Consider the following 23,471-nt stretch of genomic DNA (forward strand, 5'->3'; position numbering starts at 1 on the left):
CAGAAGGACTTGACTGAGGGGTCCTGGGGGTACCCACAAGCTCTGTGTTAGACCATGTTCCTGTTGTCTAATAAACCTTTGTTTTATCGGCTGGCTGAGAGTCACGTCTGACTGCGGAGTTGGGGGCAGGACCCTCTGGCTTCCCCAGGACCCCGCCTGGGTGGACTCGCTGTGGGAAGCGCACGGAGGGGCAGAGGAGGCTGAATGCTCCGAGGTCGGACCCAGGAAGGTGGAAGCCGGGTGAGCTGTGTGTCCTGCAGACAGGCTGCTCCCAGGGAGGAGACTTCCCCAGAGTCCTGCCTGGCTTCGTGGGGAGCAGTTCCAGAGCATTGCCCAGGGACCCCCTGACAGCCAGTACTCCAGAGCCCGGGGCAGGGGTCCAAAGGGGGGCTCTCTCCTTTGCCCGCTGGGCCCCTCGAGTCACTGTACCCTCCCCCCACCGGTGCTCAGGCAGCCCCCATCTCAGCAGCCCAGCAGGACTCTGCTTTCCAGGAGGGCAGGACCAGGGGCCTGGAGGGATCCCCCCCATGCTGGCCCCACCTCGGCCCTGCCCCAGCAGGCCGATGCCCACCCAACCCCTGCCAGGCATCAAGGCCTCTCTCCAGGGCATGGGGGGGGGCAGCAGCTCTGCCTCTGGGCTCCTCCCCAGCAGCCCACCCAGCTGCCGGGTCAGCACTGCCCAGAGGCAGCAGAGGACAGGCTGCCAGGGCTCAGCTGGGCCCGTCCAGAGCCAAGCCAGGTGCCCCCAAAGCAGAGCCTGGAGTGGAGCTGGGTGCTCTGCGACCCCCCCCCAGCACCCAGGGAAGCCCAGCAGCAGGCACCCCACAGGAACCACCAGGGTGGGGCCGGGCACGGCATGGAGAAGGTGGCCCTGTTGCTCTGTCCCCTCCCATGGCCTGAAGGAGCAGGAGCCTGGCGGGACTGTCCCTGTCATGCAGCGTGGGGCCGCCCCTCCCTCCCACACACACACTCCTGCTGCAGCAGGAGCTGAGAGAGAGAGGAGAGCCCTGTGGGGCAGCTCCCCCTGCGCCAGGCTGCTCAGCAGCGGGTCGTGGGCACTGCTCTCCCCAGGGCCAGCACTGGTGCCCAGCCCCCTGGGCAGGGGACAGCAGGGGGTACTGGCTGGTAGCAGCAGGGGGGCTGGACCCTAGGCACCGCCGGGGGGCACATCCACTCTCCATGTCAGGTGGGCATAGCCTCCCCTCTAGGCACCTGCACCAGTGGGCACCTGCTCAGGTGTCTTCAGTGCTGGAGCTCACTTGCACCCTCCCCTCCGTGCTCCCAAAGCCTCCTCTGCTGGAGCTGGCCCAGGCCTGCCCTGGCCTGCACGGCTGGGTGCTGGCGGGTGGGGGCGCGAGGCCCAGCAGTGAGCCCCCCGACCCCGCAGGCAGACACAGAGTCAGTGGTTGGATGCAGCACTTGCATTGTGGGAATTTACATCTCGCTTCCCACCGCAGGCAGAGCCCTCCCCCATCCCGTGCCAGCCCAGCCCGCCAGGGGAAGGCCCCCGCCTCAACCTCCCCCCGGGTGGGGTGCGGCCGGCAGTCCCAGGAGCCCAGCCTGGCACTCACACCACAAACTTGTTCTTGGTGAGGGAGCCGCTCTTGGTGGCCGTGTCCGCGTGGGCCTGGTACCCGATCACCACCTTGTGGGACAGCCCCAGGCGCTCCTTGTACACCCGCCTGGGGAGAGAGCACGCTCTTGGGTTCCGGCCTGCCCACCCCCACGCCCCCTGGGAATCCCGGCTGCAGGGCCCCCCTCAGCCCCGGGAGCCGCAGGGCCGGGTCCCAGCTTGGGGAGCCAGAGGTACTAACGCAGAACAGCACCCAGTGCCAGCAGGGAGCTCCCAGCGGCCTCCAGGCTGACCCCAGCTCGGCGCCAGGCCTGCAGAGTCCCATGCCCGGCCCGTGGTTCTGGGGGCCGTGGCCTGCCAAGCAAGGGGCATTTGGGGAGCACTGTGCCCAGCCCTCCCCTCCCCCCCCGACAGAGCCATCGGAGCCACCTTACCCAATGTGGGTGACCCCGTCCCGGTTCTCTGCCTCTCGGGTCCAGATTGCGATCTTGTCCCCCTTGGCCCGGATGTTGATGACGGCCCCACAGATGTCCTCGCTGTAGGGGCTGAACGTCTCGCCGATCAGGCACAGCAGCTGTGCACGGGGGGAGTCCCCTGGGTCACCATGGGTCTGCGGCACCTGCTCCCGGGGGGGGGGGGGGAGGCCAGCACCCATCCCCCAGGCCGGGCAGCGCGACACCCTTGAGGAGCTGTTACTCTGCCCCATGGCAAGGAGGAAGCTGCTGGCTCAAACCGGCAGCCCCCTAGGCCCCCCATGGGAGAAGCCGGGTGCACTGGATCCGAGAGGCCCCTGAAGGGCTGAATGTGGGGAGCTGCCAAGGATTCCTGCCCCACCGGGGGAAGCTGTGGCTGGTATCCAACCCTCCACCCCGCAGTGCAGAGGGGTCCCCTCGCTGGGACTTGTCTGAGGGACAGCGGAGCCCTGGGGCCCAGCCCCAGGGTTAGGGCAGAGAGGGGGGCCTAGAACCCACCCAGCCCAGCTGCGGGACGGGGGCACAAGGGGTGGGAGGCTGCAGGGCTGCGACTCGCTCTCACCGTCTCCAGCCAGAAGCGGTCCAGCTCCGTGTGTCTCTGCTGCTTGGCCAGCGTGATAAGCCAGCGCCCACCCCGCTTGTTCCGGTTGTCTTCCCACATGGGCTCGATCCCGTCCTGGGCCAGGGAGGTGCCGAGTCAAGGGGCGCAGGCAGCCGCCAGCCTTCCCCAAAATCACCCCCAGCCTTCCTGACAGCCTCTCCCGCACCCTGAGCCCCTCCCCGCGGGGTCACGCTGCCCCGAGACCAGCCCCTCAGCTTGCCTCACCCCCCACGGGCAGCCGGGCGAGATCCCTCGGACTGGGCAGGGCCAAGCGCCCGCCGGAGCCCTGGCGCACAGACAGACCCAGCGAGCTCCCACCCCCGGGGGCCAGCTGGCTCTTTGGCACCCCTGGGTGCCCCTGGCCGCGAGGATGGGCACTGCGGGAGGGCAGAGGCCTACCTTGAAGAGGGAGTAGTCGCAGCCTGACGTGAGCTTGCTGGCCAGCTGGATGTGGCTGTACAGCCTGCGGAGACGACGAGCCGGTGCGGAGACGACGAGCCGGTGCGGAGACGACGAGCCGGTGCGGAGACGACGAGCCGGTGCGGAGACGACGAGCCGGTGCGGAGACGACGAGCCGGTGCGGAGACGACGAGCCGGTGCGGAGACGACGAGCCGGTTAGTGGCTGGACAGAAGAACCTGGTGCAGCAGCCCCCCAAAGCCCCTAGGACCCCCGCCCCGCACACCACCACCTGGGGCCCAGAGGGGTGAACACCCTCCCCCCGTGGGTCAGAGACACTGAACCCCAACCCCCTCTGCTGAGCCCCGGGCACAGACGGGAGCGAAGTTCCCATGCAGACACCAGGGGAGAGGCCAGGGCTGGGGGCATGAGCCCGTCAGTGCCAGCCCCGACCCCTGCTCCAGCTGCCTCATTCCCATGCCCGCAGTCTGACCCTCCTGCCCATGAGGGCCTCACACAGGGGGCGGTCGCCCCGCTCAGACAGGGGAGCCCCCAAGATCCCTCTGCAGAAGTTGAAGCAACCCCGCCCCAGCAGCAGGGACCCGAGGGGGACTCACGCCCAGAAATCCTCCGCGGTGCTGAACTTGGTGACCAGACGCAGGTTCGCCTGCCACGTCTTGCTCTTGTCATTCTTGAAAAACCAGAGAGCCCACCTGGAGGGAGGGGCAGGGCCGGTTAGAGCCACACGCAGCAGAGAGCGGACATCGGTCGGACACCCCCGTGCTGGCCAGCCCGCCCCGCCACACACCCCTGTGCCCACCCGGCCCCCCACGCGGCCAGCCTGCCACGCACCCCTGTGCCCACCCGGCCCCCCATGCTGGTCAGCCCGCCCCCGCCACGCACCCCTGTGCCCACCCGGCCCCCCATGCTGGTCAGCCCGCCCCCGCCACGCACCCCTGTGCCCACCCGGCCCCCCCCACAGCCACCCCTGCCACACTAACTCTGGCCACCCAGCCAGGCAGCCCTCTGCCACCCCCCTCACTCTACCAGCCCCCCCCAAGCCAATATAACCAAACCCAAGTCGCCCCCCTTCACTGACAGGTCTGTCCCCGGCCCCACTCCCACCACAAGGGCCCAGCTTGGCTGGCTGCTCTGACTGATCACCAGGGGTGGGGTCGGGGAGGAATTTCCCCAGGTCAGACTGGCAGTGACACCCCCCCCCGGGCTCCTCCCTCTGCAGTGCTGGGTGCGGGTCACTCACCAGGATTATCTGGGGGGGGGGTCGTCTCCCACTTAACCCTCTCCCTGCCATTGCAGGGCTCAGTCCCTGGTGCCCTGCCCCTCGTCCGTCCCTGTCCCGCCTGCTGCGGTCTGGGAGATTGGCCTCCTGTCGGTTGTTGGGGGCAGGGGGGTGCTGGGGGCCAGTGACACAGGGGTCAGATGGGATGATCAGACTACGTGACCCCTCTGAAGTCCAGGACCCCACATGGCCTTTCCTCTAAGCTGGGGGTGTCTGAGAGGGGCTTCCACCTGGCAATCAGAGCCACCTCTACCCCCCACTCTGCGGCTACGGGCAAGCACCAGAGGCTCACAGCCCCTCCGTGGGGCAGGGCACCCCTGGGGCCCCTCACCAGCCTAGCCCCAGCATGGGCATTTCACCACAGCACCCAGGGGAGCAGCAGCACAGAGCAGCTGGAGGAGGGAGCCATGTGGGGTGGGGGACAGCAGGCAGGAATTCAGGGGAGTGCCAGGGACTGGGGAGCCCCCCCGCACAAGGTGCAGCCCCCCCCCGCCCAGGCCAGCCGATACCTGTTCTGCAGGGGGTGCTTGTCCCAGATTTCAGCAGCGAGCGCCTCCCTCTGGGCCTTTCGCCGTCTCTGATCCTCTCGCCGGTGCAGCGCGCCCCCCTGCACAGACTGGCGTAAGGCACAGGGCTGGGCACACGGGCATGGCAGACTCTGGAGGGCAGGGATGGCTTCGCGGGGACCCCAGAGGGTGGGCGAGTGGAGCCCCGTGAGTAACCAAGCCAGCCGCACCCCAGGTCCAGCCCCACAAGCGCTGGGTGCCCCATGCCCAGAGACTAACCACATGGTTGCCAGGGCCCCAGGTGCCCTGAGACAGGGACTCCCTGGCGTCCCCAGGGCAGGAGCCAGGCTCCAGGCCTCCAGCACCCAGAGCGGTTCTGCAGCCTCCCAGGGCATGGCAGCACTGCAGGGCAAAGGGCCTGGCACATGAGCAGAGGTCGCTGCTTGCTGTCCTCTCCACAGCCTCAGCCCCACAGCTAGCGCAGCACCTCCCTCCACTGCACTGCCCCCCAGCACTGCCGCTGCAGGGCTGGGACATGCCCCCAGGCAGAGCCTGCCCAGGGCTGGTGTGTCAAGCCAGTCCCCCCTCTCCTCCAGCCACACCGGTGCCATCACCCTGCCCACAGCCATCTGAGGCGTGCACGTGCCAAGACCCTTTAACCCAGGGCCTGGCACAGCCCTGGGCAGAGCACATGGCAGGGAGCAGCCTGCCCAGGCCCCCAGGGAGCTGGCAGAGTCACGCCTCCCAGCACCAGGGCAGGAACATGTGGGCTAGTGTCAGGGGAACACCAGCCCACCCCAGATCCAGGCCCCCTCCAGCCAGGCCTCTCCCTGCCACCCCCACAACAGGGCACATTAAACAGGCTGCTAGGGGTCTCCCTGGAACATTGCAGGGCCAGGGCTCTGGCTCCACACAAGTGCCATGGGGGGCTGGCACCTCAGGCTGGAGGGGGAGCTCCAGGCGGGGCTCAGAGCAGCCAGGCAGCCATGGTGCAACTCACCATCTCAGCTGCAGCCATCTTCCCAGAGTAGGACCCACCCCCTGCAAAGCTCCTTTTATCTGGAACCCAGACTCTTAAAGGCCCAGCTGCCTGGGGGGCAGGGGCAGCCAGCCCTCCCCGCGGTCTCACCCCTGCCCGGCCCGCTTTCTCAGCTGGCAGGGACTTTGTGCCCCCTGGGAGCGTCACAGGGAGATGAAGCAAAATCTGCTGGCAGAGGGGGGAAATCCCAAGGCCAGGGCCACAGGGCAGGAGGTGTCGTGAGGGCTGGGGCAGCCCAGATGCTGTGGCGATGGGTGCTCTGCCAATGGCAGAGAGAGAGAGAGAGATCTTGTCTTCCCCCGGCTGGGGGCTGCCAGTGCATCCTGTCCTGCAAGGGAGCCTTCCCCACCCTACGCCGGGCCAAGGAGACGGTCTCCTGGTTTGGCCCCCTGGGATTATTGTAATCACAGCCGTGGGAGGTCTGGGCTGTCAGAGGCTCCCAGGGCCCTGGCTGCAGTTCATGGCCACCCACGAGGAGGTAGCGGGGTCTCTCCTACCCCCAGGGCTGTGCAGTGTGGGACCCTGGGTCTGATTTCCCAAGCATCGCTCCAGCCCCAAGCAGGGGGGGGCAGGGATCCTGGCTGCTTTGGATCATTGGATAAAGGGCCTGGGTTGAGCAGAAGGACAAGCTGCCCCGGCCCAGGTGCCACCTGCATCTGGGGGTGCGGGCACCAGGGGCCACTTGCTCCCCCGAGCTGCCCTGTCTGAGTCACACCCGGGGACCGCGGGGGGCTGCACAAGGGCCAAGCCTGTGGGTTATCCCTGCCTCTGCTGCAGCCCCCTTTCCCTGCGCTCCCTGCACCCCCCAGCCCTGCCCCCCTGCGCTCCCTGCACCCCCGCAGCGCAGGCCCCCTGCGCTCCCTGCACCCCCCCAGCCCTGCCCCCCTGCGCTCCCCGCAGCGCAGCCCCCCTGCGCTCCCTGCACCCCCCCAGCCCTGCCCCCCTGCGCTCCCTGCACCCCCCCAGCCCTGCCCCACTGCGCTCCCTGCACCCCCGCAGCGCAGCCGTTCCACCTCCCCCCAACCACATGGTGTGTGTGGAGTGGGGGAGCCCCCGCCCCCGCCAGAGCCAGGCCGGGGACCGGCCTGCGGGTCCCCGTTCATCCGGGCAGCGAGGAGGGGCGGCGCGGCGCAGCGCAGCGCAATATTCAGCAGGGCGAAGCGCTCCATGGCAGAGCCGCGCTGAGCCCAGCGCCATCGCCGATTGCAGGTGAGCCCGGCGGGCCGCTCATCGCGGGGGGCAGGGACCCCCCTGGCCCCGGCCGGCACCTGCCCCCGTCCCCCGGGAGCCGCCTGGCTTGTGCCCCTGCTGCGGAGCTGCCCCCCGCCCCGCGGTTCTTTGCATCCTTCCTGCGTTTCAAGGACACGGAGCCGGGCGGGGGGCGGCGGGCCATGGAGCGGGGAGCCGAGATCTGGGGCGCTCCGCTCGGAACCGGGCCGGGGGGGGTCGGCCCGCCCCCCCCCCAGCGGCCCCAGGCGGGGTGCGCCCGGGAGGAGCCGCTCCCTGCGCCGCGGGGTGGGGGTACAGCTGTGCCCGGGGTGCCATGGCACGGGGGGGTTGTGGGCACCGCGGGCAGCGGTCCGGCTCCCGGAGCCATCTTGCGGGTCTCTCTCCGTGCAGAGCCGCCGCCATGGACGCGTTCATGAAGGGCTTGTCCAAGGCCAAGGAGGGGGTGGTGGCTGCGGCGGAGAAGACCAAGCAGGGGGTGGCGGAGGCTGCGGAGAAGACCAAGGAGGGGGTGCTGTACATGGGTAAGGCTGCGGGGGGCGCTGTGTGCGGGTAAGGGTGGGGGGGCTGTACATGGGTAAGGCTGCGGGGGGCGCTGTGCGCGGCGCTGTACATGGGTAAGGGTGGGGGGGGCGCTGTGTGCGGGTAAGGGTGGGGGGGGCTGTACATGGGTAAGGGTGGGGGGGCTGTGTGCGGGTAAGGGTGGGGGGGTGCTGTACATGGGTAAGGGTGGGGGGGCTGTGTGCGGGTAAGGGTGGGGGGCTGTACATGGGTAAGGCTGCGGGGGGCGCTGTGCGCGGGTAAGGGTGTGGGGGGCGCTGTGTGCGGGTAAGGGTGGGGGGGCGCTGTACATGGGTAAGGCTGTGGGGGGCGCTGTGCGCGGGTAAGGGTGGGGGGGCTGTGTGCGGGTAAGGCTGCAGGGGCTTGGCAGAGCCAGGGCTGGGCACCACCCCAGCTGTGGGTGCGCAGAGCCCAGTGGAGGGGTGCAGGCTGGCAGCAGCCTGGGGCAATGGATGGGGCAGGTAGGTGAGGCTCTGCCCACAGCTCTGGGGCAGGGGCAGGCCCAGTGCCTGCATCCAGCCCTGGGGGTGCCGGGGGCTCCCCGCCCTGCCAGCCGCTGGGAGCAGCAGGCCAGGCGGAGCCCAGGCACTGGAGCTGGGCGGGGGAGGTTCAGCCCTTGGGCAAAGAACAGGATGCCAGAGCCAGGGGGCCCCAGGCCCGGGAACGTCGCCCACAGCTGCCCCCATCTCCAAGGGCGACCCATGGAGCCTGCCGGTCCCCCAGTGAAATGCCAGGCCCAGGTCTCGGCCACGTGTGTGCCTGGAGCTCCCCCCACTGAGACAGGGGCAGCTGCCAGGTGCTCTGGGCAGCTCAGCGGTTGATGGGCCTGGGGCCCTGGGGGGCACTGGCAGGGGGGCTTGCTGGCGCCCAGGCCGTAGGCAGGAGGTGCGCTCTGTCTTGGCTGGCTGGTGCCCGCATCCCCACCTGCAAAGCTCAGGCCGCTCAGACTGGCACAGAGCCAAGAGCCCCCTGTGCCCAGGGCCCCACAGAGCTCCTCAGTACCCGCATTCGCTGCCCTGGCCTGTCCCCGCCGGCCGGGAAGCAGCAGCTCCCCATGTGCTGAGGATCGGGCCATGACGGGGTGCCTGGGGCCTGCTGCTCCTTGCCTGCCCCAGCTCCGGACCTGGCCCCGTTGCTGTGGATTGGCCGGCCCAGGCTGTACGGGGGAAGCTCTCCGTTAGGGCCCGGGGGCTCGTGGTGACGCCGCTCCGCCGTGGGGGGATGAGGGCCAGGAAAGCTGCTTGGTGGACACGCGGACTGAACGGCCGAGGGGCAGGGGACTCCAACTCCCATGCCCTAGATCCTCCCGCGGTTAGTGAACGACCCTGCGGGGGGCGCTGGGGGGTGCTCCCAGCTACTGCGGTCTGAGCCTCTCCCTGCAGGGGGCGCTGTGGGGAGCGGGGCAGCCGTGCTGGGTGCGGCTCCAGTCCTGGCCTGGCCCAGAGGGAGGCGCTGCTGTTAAGTGCTCGAGTCGGGGTGAGCCAGGCTGGGGGAATGAGGAGCTAAGGGCTCAGCCCCCCACGCTCTGTGCAGAGCGGGGCATTGCTCTGATGGGGAGCCGGCAGCCAAAGCCTCCTGGGCTGGGGAGCATGAAGTCCCTGGCAGGGCTGCTTTCCAGTCACTCCCAGACCAGCCCCCTCCCCGCCGCAGGGGTGTCCTGCTCTGGTACTGCTCCCCCCACCCCCCCGCCCCAGGGGTGGGCTCAGATCCTGGCAGCTCAGTCTAATTCCCAAGTCAGCCCCCTGCCCGGGCTCTGCTCATGGGGATTCATGCCCAGCAGGCCAAGGGGCTGTCAGGGGGGCTGAGGGCTGAGTGCGCACCCAGGGGGCTCAGCTTGTGAAAGCCTGCCCCACCACAGCTTGGCACCTCTTGCCCCTCAAGCTGGGCAGAGACCCTGCAGGCGCATGGCGCAGGGCCCAGAGGAGGCCACTTTGGGGAGGGACTTGATTTAGTCCTGACGAGCTGGAGGGGAGAGGAACAAACAGCTGCCCCACAGCCCACGCCAGGGAGACCGAGATCCCTCTGCCCACATCTCCCAGCGGGAGTGCCCCTACGTGGGGTAGGAGAGCTGGCTGGATGAGGTGCTCCCAGCTGCTCCCAGCAGGGGGTGCTGTAGGGAGCGGGGAGGAGCGCTGGGTGAGGGAGGGGGCGCAGGGCTGGTGTAGCAGGGGCTGCAGGTCGGGACTGAGGGGCACCGGCAGGGCTGGGGGAGCAGAAAGGAAGGGAGATGTTAGCCTGTGGCCTCTCCCACCTCCACAGGTCCCAGCCACAGCTCTGGGGCAGGGCAGGAAATGGGGCACATGGGGCAGCCATCGCGGGCAATCCCTGCTTCCCGCGAATCCCGTACGCCCAGCCAGGGGCTGCACCAGTCCCACGTGACCTGCGTGGCCAATCACGGCAGCTTGGGTCTCCTGTCCAGTGCACTCCTGGAGGATTCAGGAGTGGGGCGAGGAGCAGTTCCTCTGGGCTGGCCCCAGCAGGGGGCAGCCTGGAGCTCAGCCCCTCAGGGCACCCATGGGGCAAGCACTGGGAGCCCCAGACCCTCCATCCCTGCACCACGGCCCCATGCCACTCCCCTTGGCAACTGCAGGGGTCCATCTCTCTCCCCACCATCGGCACCCCAGCAGCTGAGGAGTATCTGCTTGGGCCCTTCTGTCCCCGTGGGGCAGGTTGGCAGGGTCCCCCAGAGCCATGGGCCTTGGAATTGCGCTGCACAGGGCAGTTCCCCTTTCACAGCTATGGCCTTAGGCTCTTGGCAGCCTCAGGCATTCAGCTCTTCTGTCTCTTACCCCAGCATTTGTTGTCTCTGGCTCAAGGATCCTGCTGGACATTGGCACTGAGGTTCTGGTCTCTCAGTCCGTGGGGCTCTGCCCTGCAGATGCTAACGAGCTCTGGGGGTATAAACGCTTTGCTCTTCACACTGATGTTTCTGCTACCCCATGTGACCTGGCAAAGCCAGGGCTTGCCCCCCTCTATCACAGACATGCCCCGTGAATCCATTATTAACCCTGGCGGGCGAGCTGGGATTCCCAGCGGGTGAGGACGGGTGCCCCTCGATGCCCGTGGGATTGCTCCCAGTTCAGTCACGTCAGGACAGCCTGAGTCCGGTGTCAGACGTTGTAAGTGACTCTCTGCTGCGTTAGAACTGCCCCCACCCAGCCTTGGACCCAGGGCAGCGGGGACCCTGCGTTCCCTCGCGTCCTCTTCCCACAGATGCCACGTAGGGCAGCCTCTGCCAGGCCAGCACCGCGCCTCCTGGGTGCGGCGCTGGCCCCTCCTTGTGCTGTGGGACTGTCCTCGCGCTGGGCATGAGCAGAATCCCACTGCAGGCACCAGCAGGCATCCCTGAAGCGTCCAGCTGGGCAGAGTCTGGTCTCCTCGGGCTCGGGAGGGTGGCGCTGTCTGAGTCTTGCTCAGGCTCCTCCCCTGGCCCCAGGCTCCGAGTCAGTTTTACGGCAAACCTGCCCCTACAGCTTCAGCTTCACCACAGCGGGCGCCTGGGAAGCCCGTCTGCTCCGTACGGGGCCTGTCTCACGCCGTGGCTGGATGCTCCCAGGGTCGTGCCCTGGGGCCCCGGCTGAGCATCGCAGCCTGGGCCCTGGGCTCTGCCTTCCAGCACCTGGGGGGCCGGGCCTGCCTGGGCTGATCTCTGCTCAGAAACTGCCCCCAGCCCAGCCCAGGGGCCGCTGTCCTGCGGTGGTGCTTTGGGGTCCGCCAGCACTGGCTTTGCAACGCCCCCGCCCGCCCCCCGCCCATAGCAGCACCACGGCGCCCCCCTCCCACAGCTCCCCTTCCCCACGATGTCCCCCCTTCCCCACAGTGCCCCCTCCCATGGCGCCCCTTCCCCATGGCACCCCCTTCCCCATGGCACCCCCTTCCCCACAGCACCCCCCTCCCACAGCTCCCCTTCCCCACAACACCCCCTCCCAGCCACTCAGACTGCTGGCCAGTGCCCCAACCTGGGAGTTCCTAGGCTCCTGGGGTGCAGATGGATCTAGCACCCACCTGAGCTGCCCCCCGGGTCCTGGCTGCCTAGCTCCTAGCTCAGGGCTGGTGTCCTGGCGTCCCCAGGCGATGCTCTGGAACTGCTCCCCATGAAGCCAGGCAGGACCCTGGGGAAGTCTCCTCTCTGTGAGCAGCCTGTCTGCAGGACACACAGCTCACCCGGCTTCCACCTTCCTGGGTCTGACCCTGGAGCATTCAGCCTCCTCTGCCCCCCCCCCCGCCCCCGTGTGCTTCCCACAGCGAGTCCGCTCAGGCGGGGTCCTGGGGAAGCCAGAGGGTCCTGCCCCCCAACTCCGCAGTCAGATGTGACTCTCAGCCAGCCAGTAAAACAGAAGGTTTATTAGATAACAGGGCCATGATCTAACACAGAGCTTGTAGGTACAGGAAACAGGACCCCTCAGTCAGGTCCATCTTGTGGGGCAGGAAGGCTAGAGCCCCATCTGGGCCTCCCTCCATTTCCCCAGCCAGCTCCAAACTGAAACTCTCCAGCCCTTCCTCTGGCCTTTGTCTCTTTCCTGGGCCAGGAGGCCACCTGATCTCTTTGTTCTCCAACCCCTTCAGTTAAAAGAAAAGGAGGACTTGTGGCACCTTAGAGACTAACCAATTTATTAGAGCATAAGCTTTCGTGAGCTACAGCTCACTTCCTCAGATGCATATCGTGGAAACTGCAGTTTCCACGATATGCATCTGATGAAGTAAAAGGTGCCACAAGTCCTCCTTTTCTTTTTGCGAATACAGACTAACACGGCTGTTACTCTGAAACCCCTTCAGTTGGCATCTTTGCAGAGGAGGGGCCCAGGCCATCAGTTGCCAGGAGACAGGGTGTTGACCATTCTCTGTGCCGACATCATCACACTGGCCCTCTAGGGCTCTGCGACGATCACACCCCCTGATCCCCCCACCTAGATACTTAAGAACTGCATAGGGGAAACTGAGGCACTCACAGTATCCAGAAAGAACATTAAGAGCATTCCTACTTTGTCACATCTCTCCCCCTTTCGAGACCAAACTGAACAGGGTCACTTTAGCCGGTGACCTGGGGAAGTTTGAAGCCACCAACATTTCCATGGATGCCGCAGCATCTGTCCCGTTCCTTGGTGGGAGTTACACCGTCCCTTAGGTCGGCTGTGCTCAATGGCACTCGCAGGCCTCATGTGGGAATGTTTATGCTGCCAGTGCCCATTTGCCACCCCACAACCCCCAAACTGGGAACAGGTCTTCTCCCAGTGCTCCAGACTGGAGGACTGTGATTCGGGCTCTTTTGGTTAGGAGCCCCCATCTTGACCTTGGCCACCCTCTGGCCATGTGTCTCTGTCCCCCGCCGCTCGGCATCAGCCCCTTTCATTGGATGCAGCCACGTCAGGGCAGAGGGGTCAGTAGACACCGCAAAGCACCGCCCCATAGATCCGGCTGCAGCTTCTTTAGGGCCTGCCCCACAGGTGAGCATTTCTTCTCTATGGCCACGTAATTCCACTCCTGGGGCAGCAGCTTCTTGCTCAGGTACCCGATGGGGTGTCTCCCCTCCCTTAGCATCGACTTGCATCAGCACCGCACCCAGCCCTGCGTCTGAGGCGTCGGTGAACACTGAAAAGGGCTTGGCACTGTCCAGGTTTACCAGATTTACCGAGCCCTGGATTAGGGCCTCCTTCAGCACACAGAGAGCCCCCTGGCACGGCTCAGTCCAGACCACCTTGTCTGGCTTCCCCTTCTTACATAGCTCAGTGATGGGGGTAGCTGGGGAGCTCAAGTGGGGTACCCTCTGGTCGTACCCCACCATCCCGGTAAAGGCCTGGCCCTGTTTCTTGATCTGGGGAACGGACCAATCTCTGATTGTCTCCACCTTACACTTTCCAGCTTTTACCATCAGTTCTGCCTCCTTGGGGCAGCCCAAGCACCCTCTTCACCTGGGACACGTGTTCCTCCCAGATCTGGCTAAAGACACAGATGTCATCAATGGACGCCAGGGCCAGGTTCTCCCACCCTCTCAGTGACCGATCCACCCGGCGCTGGAGGGTGGCCGACGCCCCCTCGAGGTCAAAAGGCAGGACCAGGAACTTGCCAGTCACCTTTGGGGAGATCCATAGTAGGGAGGTAATGAGCCCCCCCCAGCTTGTCTAGAATCTCCCCAGGCCTAGGCCTGGGATAGGCATCGGACACGGTGATGGCATTAAGCTTCTGATAGTCCCCACAGAATCAGATCGACCCGTCTTTCTTGGGGACCAGCCCCATGGCTGAGGCCCATGGGCTGCTGAACAGATGGATCACCCCTAAAGCCAGCATGTCCTTGACCTCTCTCTCCAGGCTCTGAGCTGTTTTCCCAGTGACTCTGAACGGGGGACACCTGATGGGAGAATTGGCTCCCACCTCAGGGAAGAGATCCACCAGGGGGTCTTCCCCGTTCTCCTTCCGACTGTCCCTTACCAGATCCAGGGTCCCCTCGCTCTCCTCCCACACAGCAGCTCGAAAGGGAAGAACCCGGTGGATTCCTGGGGCACGTCCCCGTACCGCAGGTGGGGCAGGTGCTTGTCCCCGTCCTGCGGATGCTGATTCATAAAAGCCCTCAGCATCATCCCCAGGGCCCCATAGACTCTCTCCACCAGCCCGCGGGATGGAGGGTCACCTGCAGAGGCCCAGGTGGGCCAGACCCCCCATTTCTCCCACCAGCCCTGGAGCCGGGTGACAGGACATTGGACCCCTGGTCTGTAAGGACCCCGCTGGGGACTCCCCCTCTGCTGAAGATGGTCAGCAGCGCGTCTGCCTGGTGTCTGCCTCGGTGGAGGGCAGAGCCCCTGCCCCTGGGTAGCGGGTGGTGAAATCCATCACCACCAGGACATATTTCTTCCCTGCCTGGGTTGCCTTGCTGAGGGGCCCCACTCTGTCCATGGCCACCTTCTGGAAAGGTGCCCCTGTGATGGGCAGGGGTCTCAAGGGGGCTTCACCCTTATCCCGGCCTTCCCCCCACCCCGGCCAGGGTCGTAGGACCTGCCGTGCTGCCGGGCTGTGTCCCAGACTCCGGGCCAGTCACGGCTTCCTGGGGCCTGGATCCCCTGGTGTCCCGAGAGAGGGACATCGTGGGCCAGGTACAAGAGCCTGCGGTGATACTTCTGGGGCACCTCCAGTGGCCTCCTGATCCCCCACGGTTCTACTTCCCCTGGGGGAGCCCCTTCCCGGTACAGGAACCCCTTCTCCCACGGCAATCTGTCCCTGCAGCCTTCCCCACGGGGCTTTGCAGCCTGTGGCCAGCAAGTCCCCTCAGCCCCTCCAAGGAGGGATCCTCCTGCAGCTCGGTCTGGAATTCAGCTGCTGGGGGAGGGAGTGGGACCTGTTCCCTCTCGCGGGCTGGGCCTGGGGTCACAGCCCCGCTGAGCCCTGTCCCTGGTCGCTCCCTCCCTGCCGTGGGATCACTTCCCAGCAGCGCCTCTGGACCAGGCAAACCTGGTTGGTAGCCGACCTGCCCTGCCTGTGGGTCCCCACCCTCAGCTGGGGTCTTACCTCCCCCCTGGCTCAGCGCTGCCCTTGCTGTCCCAGTGGGGTAGGCAGCGAGCTCTCTGCTCTCCTTACAGCTTCAGAGCCAGCGGGAGCCCCCTCTCTAGTGTGCAAGGGGGTAGGGAGCATCTCTCTGTCCCACCCAGCCCCAGGGGTCTGGTTCCAGGCAGGCAGGTAGCCTGAGCCTAGCAGCTACTCCCTGCTGCCAGCCAGGTCATCTGCATTTTCACTGACCGTTTCCCTCTCCCCCAATTGGTTCCCTGGATTCAAATTCAAACCCTTGGCAGTTACAGGAGCAGGGCCTGGATCCTGTCCCAAAGAGACACAGTCGCCCCACAACAGGGTCTCGCAGCTGGTATCCTGGAGAACCCCAACAGCCAGCCAGCCCGACCCCTCCTGGGTCTGCACAGGAATCTGGGCCATAGGCAGGGCGAGGGGCTTCGTCCCTGGGACCCTCACCCAGCTCACACAGCCCCTCAGCCTCTGAGGCTGCACCACCCAGGGCCTGACAACAGTTCTCTCCGTCCCAGGATCTTACCACCCCAGGAATGTCTCCTCATTGACCATCACCTTCCTCTCCCACTGGGGGTCCGAGGGGCCTGACCCCAGGAGACTCCACACAGACATAGAGGTTGGGGTCAGGAGTGGGAGCCTGTCCACCTCCCCACCCATCTGGCTGATGGCGTCTATGGCCTTGGGACCCAGCAAGGGAGCTAGACACCGGGGCTTTTCCGCAGGGTCCCCTTGGTTCAAATCGCCAGCCTGCTCAAAGGCAGTGAGGTGGCATCCACATCCCCCCACTCCTTAACCAGGGGCAGCAATTTAGTCTCGAGGTTCCCTGTGGAACTGGCCCCCCGGGGTCTATCCCCACTCACCCCGGGGAGGTCCCCTAGGCCTCTCCACCCCACCACCGCCAGTTCATGCTGCTGCTGCTTCTGCAGCTCTTTCTCGGGCTCTCGCTGTCTCCCACCGTCCTCTGGCTCTCGCACTCAGCTGTTTTGCACGCTCCGTGCACAGGGCGCGCGGGGGAACACCTCGCCCACACGGCGTCGCACACTCTGTGCACAGGGCGCACGGCTTCCCCGAAAACACGGGCACTAACGGCCCCGTGGGGTCCCTGGGGGCCAGCAGGGCTCAGCCAGGGACCCTGCCCTGGCAGATGTCCACAGGCTGGGTAGCTTCTCCCTCATGGAGTCGCTCAGCCCTGGCTGCCTTCTGTGGCCTTGGCCGGCCAGTCAGTTCCTTTCCCCCACGCATCTGTCCTTCCCCCCAATATCCGTCCATTGCTCCAGAACCGCCCGGCCCTCAGCCCAGAGTGGGAAGGGCTCCCCGGATCCCCTCCCTCAGCACTCCCCTGCTAGCCACTGGGGTCACCCCTACAGAGGGGCAGGCCTGATACGGCAATTCTCCTAGCAACAGACCCCCAAACCATCGTCCCCCCTGGGCTGGCCTGCGCAGGAAGCTGGGTGAGCAGTATCCAGAGGCCAGGGCACCCCCTGCACCCCCACGGCTCCCCCTTGCAGCAGCAGCCTCCACCCCAGAGCGGGGGGGGGTGAGTCCTGGCCAGACCCCAGCTGCCTCCCTGGCAATGTCAGCCCTTTTCAGCGCATGCCCCCCGCCGCAGGGTGCGGACACCATGTGTGCAGGGCACCCCTGGGACAGCCAGGAACCCCCAACCTGCCCCCGCCCTGGCGCCTCCCCATGGGGTATCCCCAGGGAGATGCCAGCATCTCGGCGGAGAGACCAGGGCCTCTGGGGTGAGGGGTGGTGTGTGTGTCGGGGGGCGGCAGTACAAGGGCTGGTTGCCCCAGCTGCAGCCAGCCCCCCCAGCTCACCACAGAGGGGGTGCTGGCGTGAGCCAGCCTGGCACGCCCAGCGTGGACCAGCGAGGGACTGGACCAGGCGGCTGCACCTTGCGCTCTCCCACTGTCCCAGGTGGGGCCAGGCTGCCGTGCCGTGGGGCTGAAGGAGCCGTGGGCTGGTCGCAGGGGGTGCGGGCTCGGGGCGAAGGGCATCAGCAGGGCTGTGCGGGGGACCCCTATGCTGTGCACTTGCAGCCAGGGCTTTGCCCCACATGCCCGTACGGACACCACGGTCCCTCCGCGGGCAGCCCCAGACGGCCCCGCCTGGCACCGGCCCCTCTAACCCCCTCCTCTCTCTCGCTCTCTCTAGGAAGCAAAACCCAGGGCGTGGTGCAAGGCGTCAGCTCAGGTACCAGCTGCTCGAGTCCCCCAGCCCAGTGCCACGCGTGGGCGGCTGCACTAACGAGCTCAGGCTTATCGGCGGCTGTGATGTCACCGGCCCAAAGCCCCTTATGTAACGGGGGCCAGAACACGGGCTTGGGAGCTGCTGGGCCAGGGCTTGAAACCCAGCTGGGAGGAACGGTCTCAGGCCGCCTCATGGCCCCAGCCTGGTGGGGGGGCGGGATGAGTCTGCCCCCCAGGCACACACAGGGGTGGAGGGGAGGTGCCTGACCCCCTCAAGCTCGCTGGGGCTAGGAGTGCGAGCACAGGCCCGGGAGCCAGGCCCCCCAAGTACTAGCCCCAGCCGGGCCCTGCCTGGCAGCCGAGGGGCGCCACCCCCAGGCTGGGCCCTGTAACGCGGCTCTGCCTGCCTCTTCCAGTGGCTGAAAAGACCAAGGAGCAGGCATCCCAGCTGGGAGGAGCCGTCATCTCGGGGGCCGGGAACATCGCGGCTGCCACCGGCCTGGTCAAGAAGGAGGAGTTCCCCACTGACCTGAAGGTGAGTGTCCCCTGCAGCAAGCCGGGGGCTGCCGCCTCTGCAGGGGGACCAGTGGGGTTCTGCACCCACGTCCACAGGGTGGCTGTCAGGCCCTGCCCACTGCACCTGCCTCAGTTTCCCCTGTCTTCTGCCCATGAAAAGGAACATCATCTCAGGGGTGTTACACACACACACACCCCGGGCACCGCTGCCGTAATTCCCCAGAAGCCGGTTTCCCATTCCCCTCTGCCTCCCCACCCCTGCTCAGGGGATCCACCCTCTCACTCCAGCTCCCCGACCAAACAGGAGCCTCCCCTTCTCCAGGGAGACCTGCCCCAGCCTCCCGCTTCTCAGGGGCTCCCAGCTCTGGCCAGTTCTCACCAGCTTCCCCCGAGCTCCTCGCTGCCTCCTTCCCGCTAGGCCCAGATGCCCTCTCTGGAGCCCAGTGGGGGGCAGCTGACCTGGCACAGGTCAAGGGCCAGCTTGCCCTGTGGCAGGGAGTTCCCCAGGTGCAGCAGGGCCCAGTCTGTGCCAGGGGGGCAAGCCTCTGGAAGGTGGAAAGTCCAACTGCCAATCGGGTTGAGCCCCTGTGAGCCCCAGCCAGGCTGCCCAGCTGCCTGCAGACAATGAGCCCCTCAGTGCAGCTGGTTTGGCTTCCCCTGCAGCTGAACCCAGCCGGGGCGGGGTGAGCGAGGCCTGGCCGGCTGGGGAGCAGCAAGAGAAGCAGGCGGCCCTTCGCTGAGTGGATGACTCCCCCGTCGCGGCTGGGTGGGAGGCCAGGATGGCACCACCGCTGTCTGGCAGGGAATTGCTGAGTGGGTGCGTGGGTGGTGCCCAGCCGGTGGAGAAGGGATGCGCTGGGATGCGTGCACAGGCGGATGGAGACAGGGGGGTGCATGGATGTATGTGGGCATGTGTGTACGTGGACATGTGTGTTTGGAAGGGTGTGTACATGCAGGGACATGTAAAGGCCGTGTGTGGGTGTGTGCACTGTCCCGGCGTCCCCAGGCGATGCTCTGGAACTGCTCCCCATGAAGCCAGGCAGGACTCTGGGGAAGTCTCCTCTCTGGGAACAGCCTGTCTGCAGGACACACAGCTCACCCGGCTTCCACCTTCCTGGGTCTGACCTCGGAGCATTCAGCCTCCTCTGCCCCTCCCTGCGCTTCCCCCAGCGAGTCCGCCCAGGCGGGGTCCTGGGGGAGCCAGAGGGTCCTGCCCCCCAGCTTCGCAGTCAGACCTGACTCTCAGCCAGCCAGTAACACGGAAGGTTTATTAGACGACAGGAACATGGTCTAACACAGAGCTTGTAGGTGCAGAGAACAGGACCCCTCAGCTGGGTCCATTTTGGGGGCAGTGAGCCAGACCATCATGTCTGCCCTTCACTCCATGTCTCCAGCCAGCCCCAAACTGAAACTCCCTCCAGCCCTCCTCCTCTGGGCTTTGTTCCTTTCCCTGGGCCAGGAGGTCACCTGATTCCTTTGTTCTCCAACCCTTTAGCTCTCACCTTGCAGGGGGGAAGGGCCCAGGCCATTAGTGGCCAGGAAACAGGGTGTCGGCCATTCTCTGTGTCCCGATCCCTGCACACACCTGCCCTCTAGGGCTCTGCAATGATCATACACCCTTACCCCACCCCCTAGATACTTAAGAACTGCCTAGGGGAAACTGAGGCACCCCCACACTATTCAGAGGAAACATTAAGAACAGTCCCACTTCGTCACATGCATGTGCGGGGACGTGTATGGATGTGTGCGTGTGAAGGCCGTGCGTGGGTGTGTGCTCGTGCATGGACATGTGCATGTAAAGGCCGTGCGTGGGTGTGTGCTCGTGCAGGGACGTGCAGGGACGTGTGCATGTAAAGGCCGTGCGTGGGTGTGTGTTTGTGCAGGGACGTGTGCGTGTGAAGGCCGTGCATGGGTGTGTGCTCGTGCAGGGACGTGTGCGTGTAAAGGCCGTGCGTGGGTGTGTGCTCGTGCAGGGACGTGTGCGTGTGAAGGCCGTGCGTGGGTGTGTGTTCGTGCAGGGACGTGTGCGTGTAAAGGCCGTGCGTGGGTGTGTGCTCGTGCAGGGACGGGCACTGCTGTGGCTGCTCTCACTGGAGCCGTGAGGTGCCCGACAGCTGCAGCCTCCGCAAGCCGAGTTGCCACAATGAGCTGTTCGCTTCCAGCTTATCCGAAAATAGCAACAGCTGAAACAAGGAGGCCAGGGCAGCGGGCAGCTCCGCGGGGAGGGCAGGGGAGGACGTGGCTGAGCCGCTCCTGGGGGCAGGGCAGCGAGCCCCAGCACAGGGCCCCTGGGGCCCGAGGGGGCAGGCAGGGGGCTCTGCACAGGCCCAGCCGCCGGGTGGAGCTGGACCCCTTGTGGGTCAGCAGGACCAGGCTGTGAGGGGTGCTGCCCCCTGGCCGAGGAGCCCAAACCCGTCACACAGGCCAGCATGGGGCAGCCAGCCAGGGCTGGAGCCCAGGGGCCCAGAGGGCATGGCCCATCCTGGCTCCCCCCCCACAACCCATGTCAGCACCAGGAGCCTGGTGCCCAGCACTGCCCCCAGCCCCTCTGCCCCCCATTCCTTGCAGCACCGCGGGCAGGGCCCAGCCGCCCCCTCAACCAGCCAAGCTCCGGGCTGCGGGACCCGGAGACCGGTGGGGCCGGGCCGGTGCCTTCGCTCAGTTGCACGGGGCTGGGCATGGGGGGGCTGGCAGGGGCAGGGCTGGCCCATGGGCTCCCTGCTGGGCCAGTGGTGTGCCTTATTACCCACAATGCCCTGGGGCCCACATACAGCACAAAGGAGAGCAACAAATGGCCTAAACTGCACCCCCCATGGGTGTTCCTGCCCCCCCCCCACTGACTCCTGGCCCCAGATCCCTGGTGCCACCCCACCCCCACACCTCTGCCCCCCATCCCCCAGGTGCCCCCACCCCTGCCCCCAAAAGCCCTGCTTCCCCCACCCCCACCCCTGCCCCCAAGAGCCCTGCTGCTCCCCCACCCCTCTGCCTCCCAGAACCCTAGTGCTGCCACCCCCCCACCTCTGCCCCCCCACCCCTGGCCCCCAGAGCCCTGCTGCCCCCCACCCCTCTGCCCTGGGCCCTGGAGGAGGGGCAGGTCCCCACACTTGCTGGGGCTTTGGGGCCCATCCACCCTCTGGAATCGAACTGGAAGCCCAGGCCTGAGCAGAGGGGGTTGGGCACCTCCACAAAAGGGAGCGGCTGCGCCCTGGGAGGGGCAGCACGTACCTGGCACCGGGCGTCCCCAAGCCGGGAGCTCTAGGGAGGGAGCACACGGGCATGTGGCCTGCCGCCTGCAAGCTCCAGGGGGGGCCAAGCCTGCAGCCCCCCAGCCAGATAGAGACTGAGCAGCACCAAGATGCACCTGCTGCCCCCAGAAATCCATTAGTAACCATGCGTCAGTCAGAGCCCAGTCAGGAGTGAGGGAGCCCTGGGGTGGGATAGCCGGGGCTGCGGGTCGGCAGTGAGGGGCACCGGCAGGGCTAGCAGGGGGCTGCAGGTTGGGAGTGAGGGGCGCTGGCAGGGGGCTGTGGGTCGGGAGTGGGGGGCTGCGGGTCGGGAGTGAGGGGCACTGGTGGGGCTGACGGGGGCTGCGGGTCGGGAGTGAGGGGCACTGGCGGGGCTGACAGGGGGCTGCGGGTCGGGAGTGAGGGGCACTGGCCAAAGCCCAGTAACACACGTCTCTGGGCCCAGCGGTGGGGCACCCCAGGAGCTGCCCCTGACACCCCCCTCTCCCCTGCAGCCTGAGGAGGTCGGGCAGGAGGCCGTGGAGGAGCCGCTGATAGAGCCCGAGGGTGAGAACTACGAGGAGCCGCCCCAGGTACGTGGGCAGGGGCACGGGGGAGAGACACTGCAGAGCAGGAGCCCAGATGCCGGGGGGATGGGCTCGCCTGGCCCATGGCACCAGCCACAAAGCGCTGACCCTCTCCCTCCCACATTGGTGATCCCACATTGGTGCCCACACCCTGGACTCCACAGCAGCTTCAGCCCTTCGGCCTGGGCGGCGTGTGGCCCTGGGTACACAGACCCCTCCCCTGACACGTTTTGGTGGGTCTCCCCTCCGCAGGCCCAGCCCTGACCCAGGGGCCAGGCCAGGGGGTCAGAACCTTGGGGCACTGGGCGCAGCCACGGGCCTGCCCTGGACTCTCTCCCACGCGGCCCATCGGAGCAGGGACGGGAGCCCAGCCCCAAGCCCCCGGCCCCTCGCCGCGTTGGGAGCTCCTGGGCAGGGCAGGCTGTGGGGGCCAGGACCCAGTGGGGCTGCAGTTCTTTGTGGCGGGAGCTAGTATAGATAGGCCCCGTTCCGCAGCCCCTCTGCACCGCGGGACTGTCCCACCCAGGGAGCTGGGTAACACCCAGGCTGAGCGTCGTGGGACCCCCCCAGCCCCAGCGACACCAGCTCACACCACACCCTGCCCTGTTGGAGGGGGAAGGCGCCAGCCTGGTCACAGCCCCAGCTCGGAGCAGGCTGTGCTGGGACAGATGTCACCCGTGTGCCCTCAGGCCGCTCGAGGGGGCATTGCCCCGCTGGCCTGAGGAAAAGCCCCGTGGCAGGCACTGCCCAGCCTGGCCGGTGCTGGTCTCATGTCTTCACAGCAGCCCCCAGCAGGGCCCACTCCGGGGCCAGGGCGTGGTCAGAGCACGCGGCGCCCGGCGGGCCTCGGCTCCGGGGGCCGACAGGGCACCAGTCGGGGCTGCTGACCTGCTCAGTGGTGGCTGCTGAGGTGCCAGGGCAGCTGGTCCCCCGCCTGCGCTGGGGGCAAGGGCCCTGGGGCGGCCCCTGGCCAGGCCCAAGCTTGCAGAGCTGCTGCCCGCGTGAGGCCGAGCTGGGTGCCTTGGCACGGCCCAGTCACCGGCTCACGCCAGGCACGGTCTCTTCTCTGCAGGACTATCAGGAGTACGAGCCGGAGGCGTAATGGCCGCGCCCACCCCGCCGCCTCCACAATAATGACAGTACCCCCTCGTGCCCCCCCGGCAGGTGCCGGCACAGGGGGCGATGGTGAGGACCCTCCACCCCGTTAAGTCACAAGTTCTTCCTGCAGCCCCGCTCCCAGGGGCCCCGCCGGAGGCCGTGTTGCTGTATCGTGTCCTGTAGTGCTCAGAGGACTCGTCGGCCAACCGCCCGGAGCCGTTTGGGTGGCCGAGGCCCGGCTTGTCGCCCTGCGTCCCTCCCAGCGCCATAAGCCCGGCCGGCCCCGTGTCCGTCCCCCGCATGCTTAGTGCAGCCGAGCGGCCTGGCCGCCGGGACCCTGGTGCGGCGCGCGCCCCCAGGGCTGCTGTACATTCGTTTGCACGCGCCTCACGCCGAGTCTGTTCCTGTCTTTGTGGAACTTTTTTTGATATTCGGCTGGATCGTTTATGCCCTTGTGCCCCCCCCCGCTGTCGTGTCGGTGTTCACCAAACAACGTCCCAAGGGCCCCCCCCGATGCTGTGTTGTGATGTGGCATGGATCCCCCCCCCCGTCCTGTGTGTGCAATTCGGGGCAGCTGCCAGTGACACAGCTGCCCCGTCCGTGAATAAAGCCAGCTCTCGTCTGTAGCTGCTGGTGCGGGTCTGCTGTTCCTGGGGCAGGGTCATGGTGT

At 66.8% G+C, this 23,471-nt stretch overlaps 2 protein-coding genes across 4 annotated transcripts; one reads left to right on the plus strand and one right to left on the minus strand.

The window, feature by feature from the left end:
* Positions 1-1,406: 1,406 nt before the first annotated feature.
* On the minus strand, positions 1,407-6,613 carry EIF4E1B (eukaryotic translation initiation factor 4E family member 1B). 3 transcript variants are annotated; one of them, XM_084637632.1, is made up of 7 exons: positions 5,852-6,613; positions 4,855-4,952; positions 3,663-3,758; positions 3,047-3,110; positions 2,609-2,722; positions 2,008-2,147; positions 1,407-1,682 (listed from the first exon to the last, which is right to left on the minus strand). In XM_084637632.1, exons 1-7 carry the CDS (start codon positions 5,867-5,869, stop codon positions 1,568-1,570), a joined length of 645 nt encoding a protein of 214 aa, XP_084493758.1. In that variant the 5' UTR covers positions 5,870-6,613; the 3' UTR covers positions 1,407-1,567. The 3 variants fall into 3 exon arrangements, with proteins under 3 accessions (XP_084493758.1, XP_084493757.1, XP_084493756.1); XM_084637631.1 differs by having other exon boundaries at positions 4,855-4,961; XM_084637630.1 differs by having other exon boundaries at positions 4,855-6,613.
* A 311-nt stretch (positions 6,614-6,924) lies between these two features.
* SNCB (synuclein beta) lies at positions 6,925-23,427 on the plus strand. The gene is made up of 6 exons (XM_084636648.1): positions 6,925-7,099; positions 7,511-7,641; positions 17,342-17,380; positions 17,793-17,911; positions 21,632-21,709; positions 22,776-23,427. Exons 2-6 carry the CDS (start codon positions 7,521-7,523, stop codon positions 22,803-22,805), a joined length of 387 nt encoding a protein of 128 aa, XP_084492774.1. The 5' UTR covers positions 6,925-7,099; positions 7,511-7,520; the 3' UTR covers positions 22,806-23,427.
* The last annotated feature ends 44 nt before the right edge of the window (positions 23,428-23,471 follow it).

The sequence above is a fragment of the Lepidochelys olivacea genome (genome assembly GCF_965140295.1).
Source record: "Lepidochelys olivacea isolate rLepOli2 genome assembly, chromosome: 8".
Lineage (NCBI taxonomy): Eukaryota > Metazoa > Chordata > Testudines > Cheloniidae > Lepidochelys > Lepidochelys olivacea.

Bases quoted from the DNA above. Each gene is read 5' to 3' on its own strand.
- EIF4E1B (XM_084637630.1), bottom strand. From the start codon at position 5,480: ATGGCTGTGGGCAGGGTGATGGCACCGGTGTGGCTGGAGGAGAGGGGG. The intron at 3,759-4,854 runs GTATCGGCTGGC...CCCTCCCTCCAG, and splicing joins AAGCACCCCCTGCAGAACAG to GTGGGCTCTCTGGTTTTTCA. The intron at 3,111-3,662 runs GTGAGTCCCCCT...TCGTCTCCGCAG, and splicing joins ACCGCGGAGGATTTCTGGGC to GCTGTACAGCCACATCCAGC.
- SNCB (XM_084636648.1), top strand. From the start codon at position 7,521: ATGGACGCGTTCATGAAGGGCTTGTCCAAGGCCAAGGAGGGGGTGGTG. The intron at 7,642-17,341 runs GTAAGGCTGCGG...CGCTCTCTCTAG, and splicing joins GGAGGGGGTGCTGTACATGG to GAAGCAAAACCCAGGGCGTG. The intron at 21,710-22,775 runs GTACGTGGGCAG...TCTTCTCTGCAG, and splicing joins ACTACGAGGAGCCGCCCCAG to GACTATCAGGAGTACGAGCC.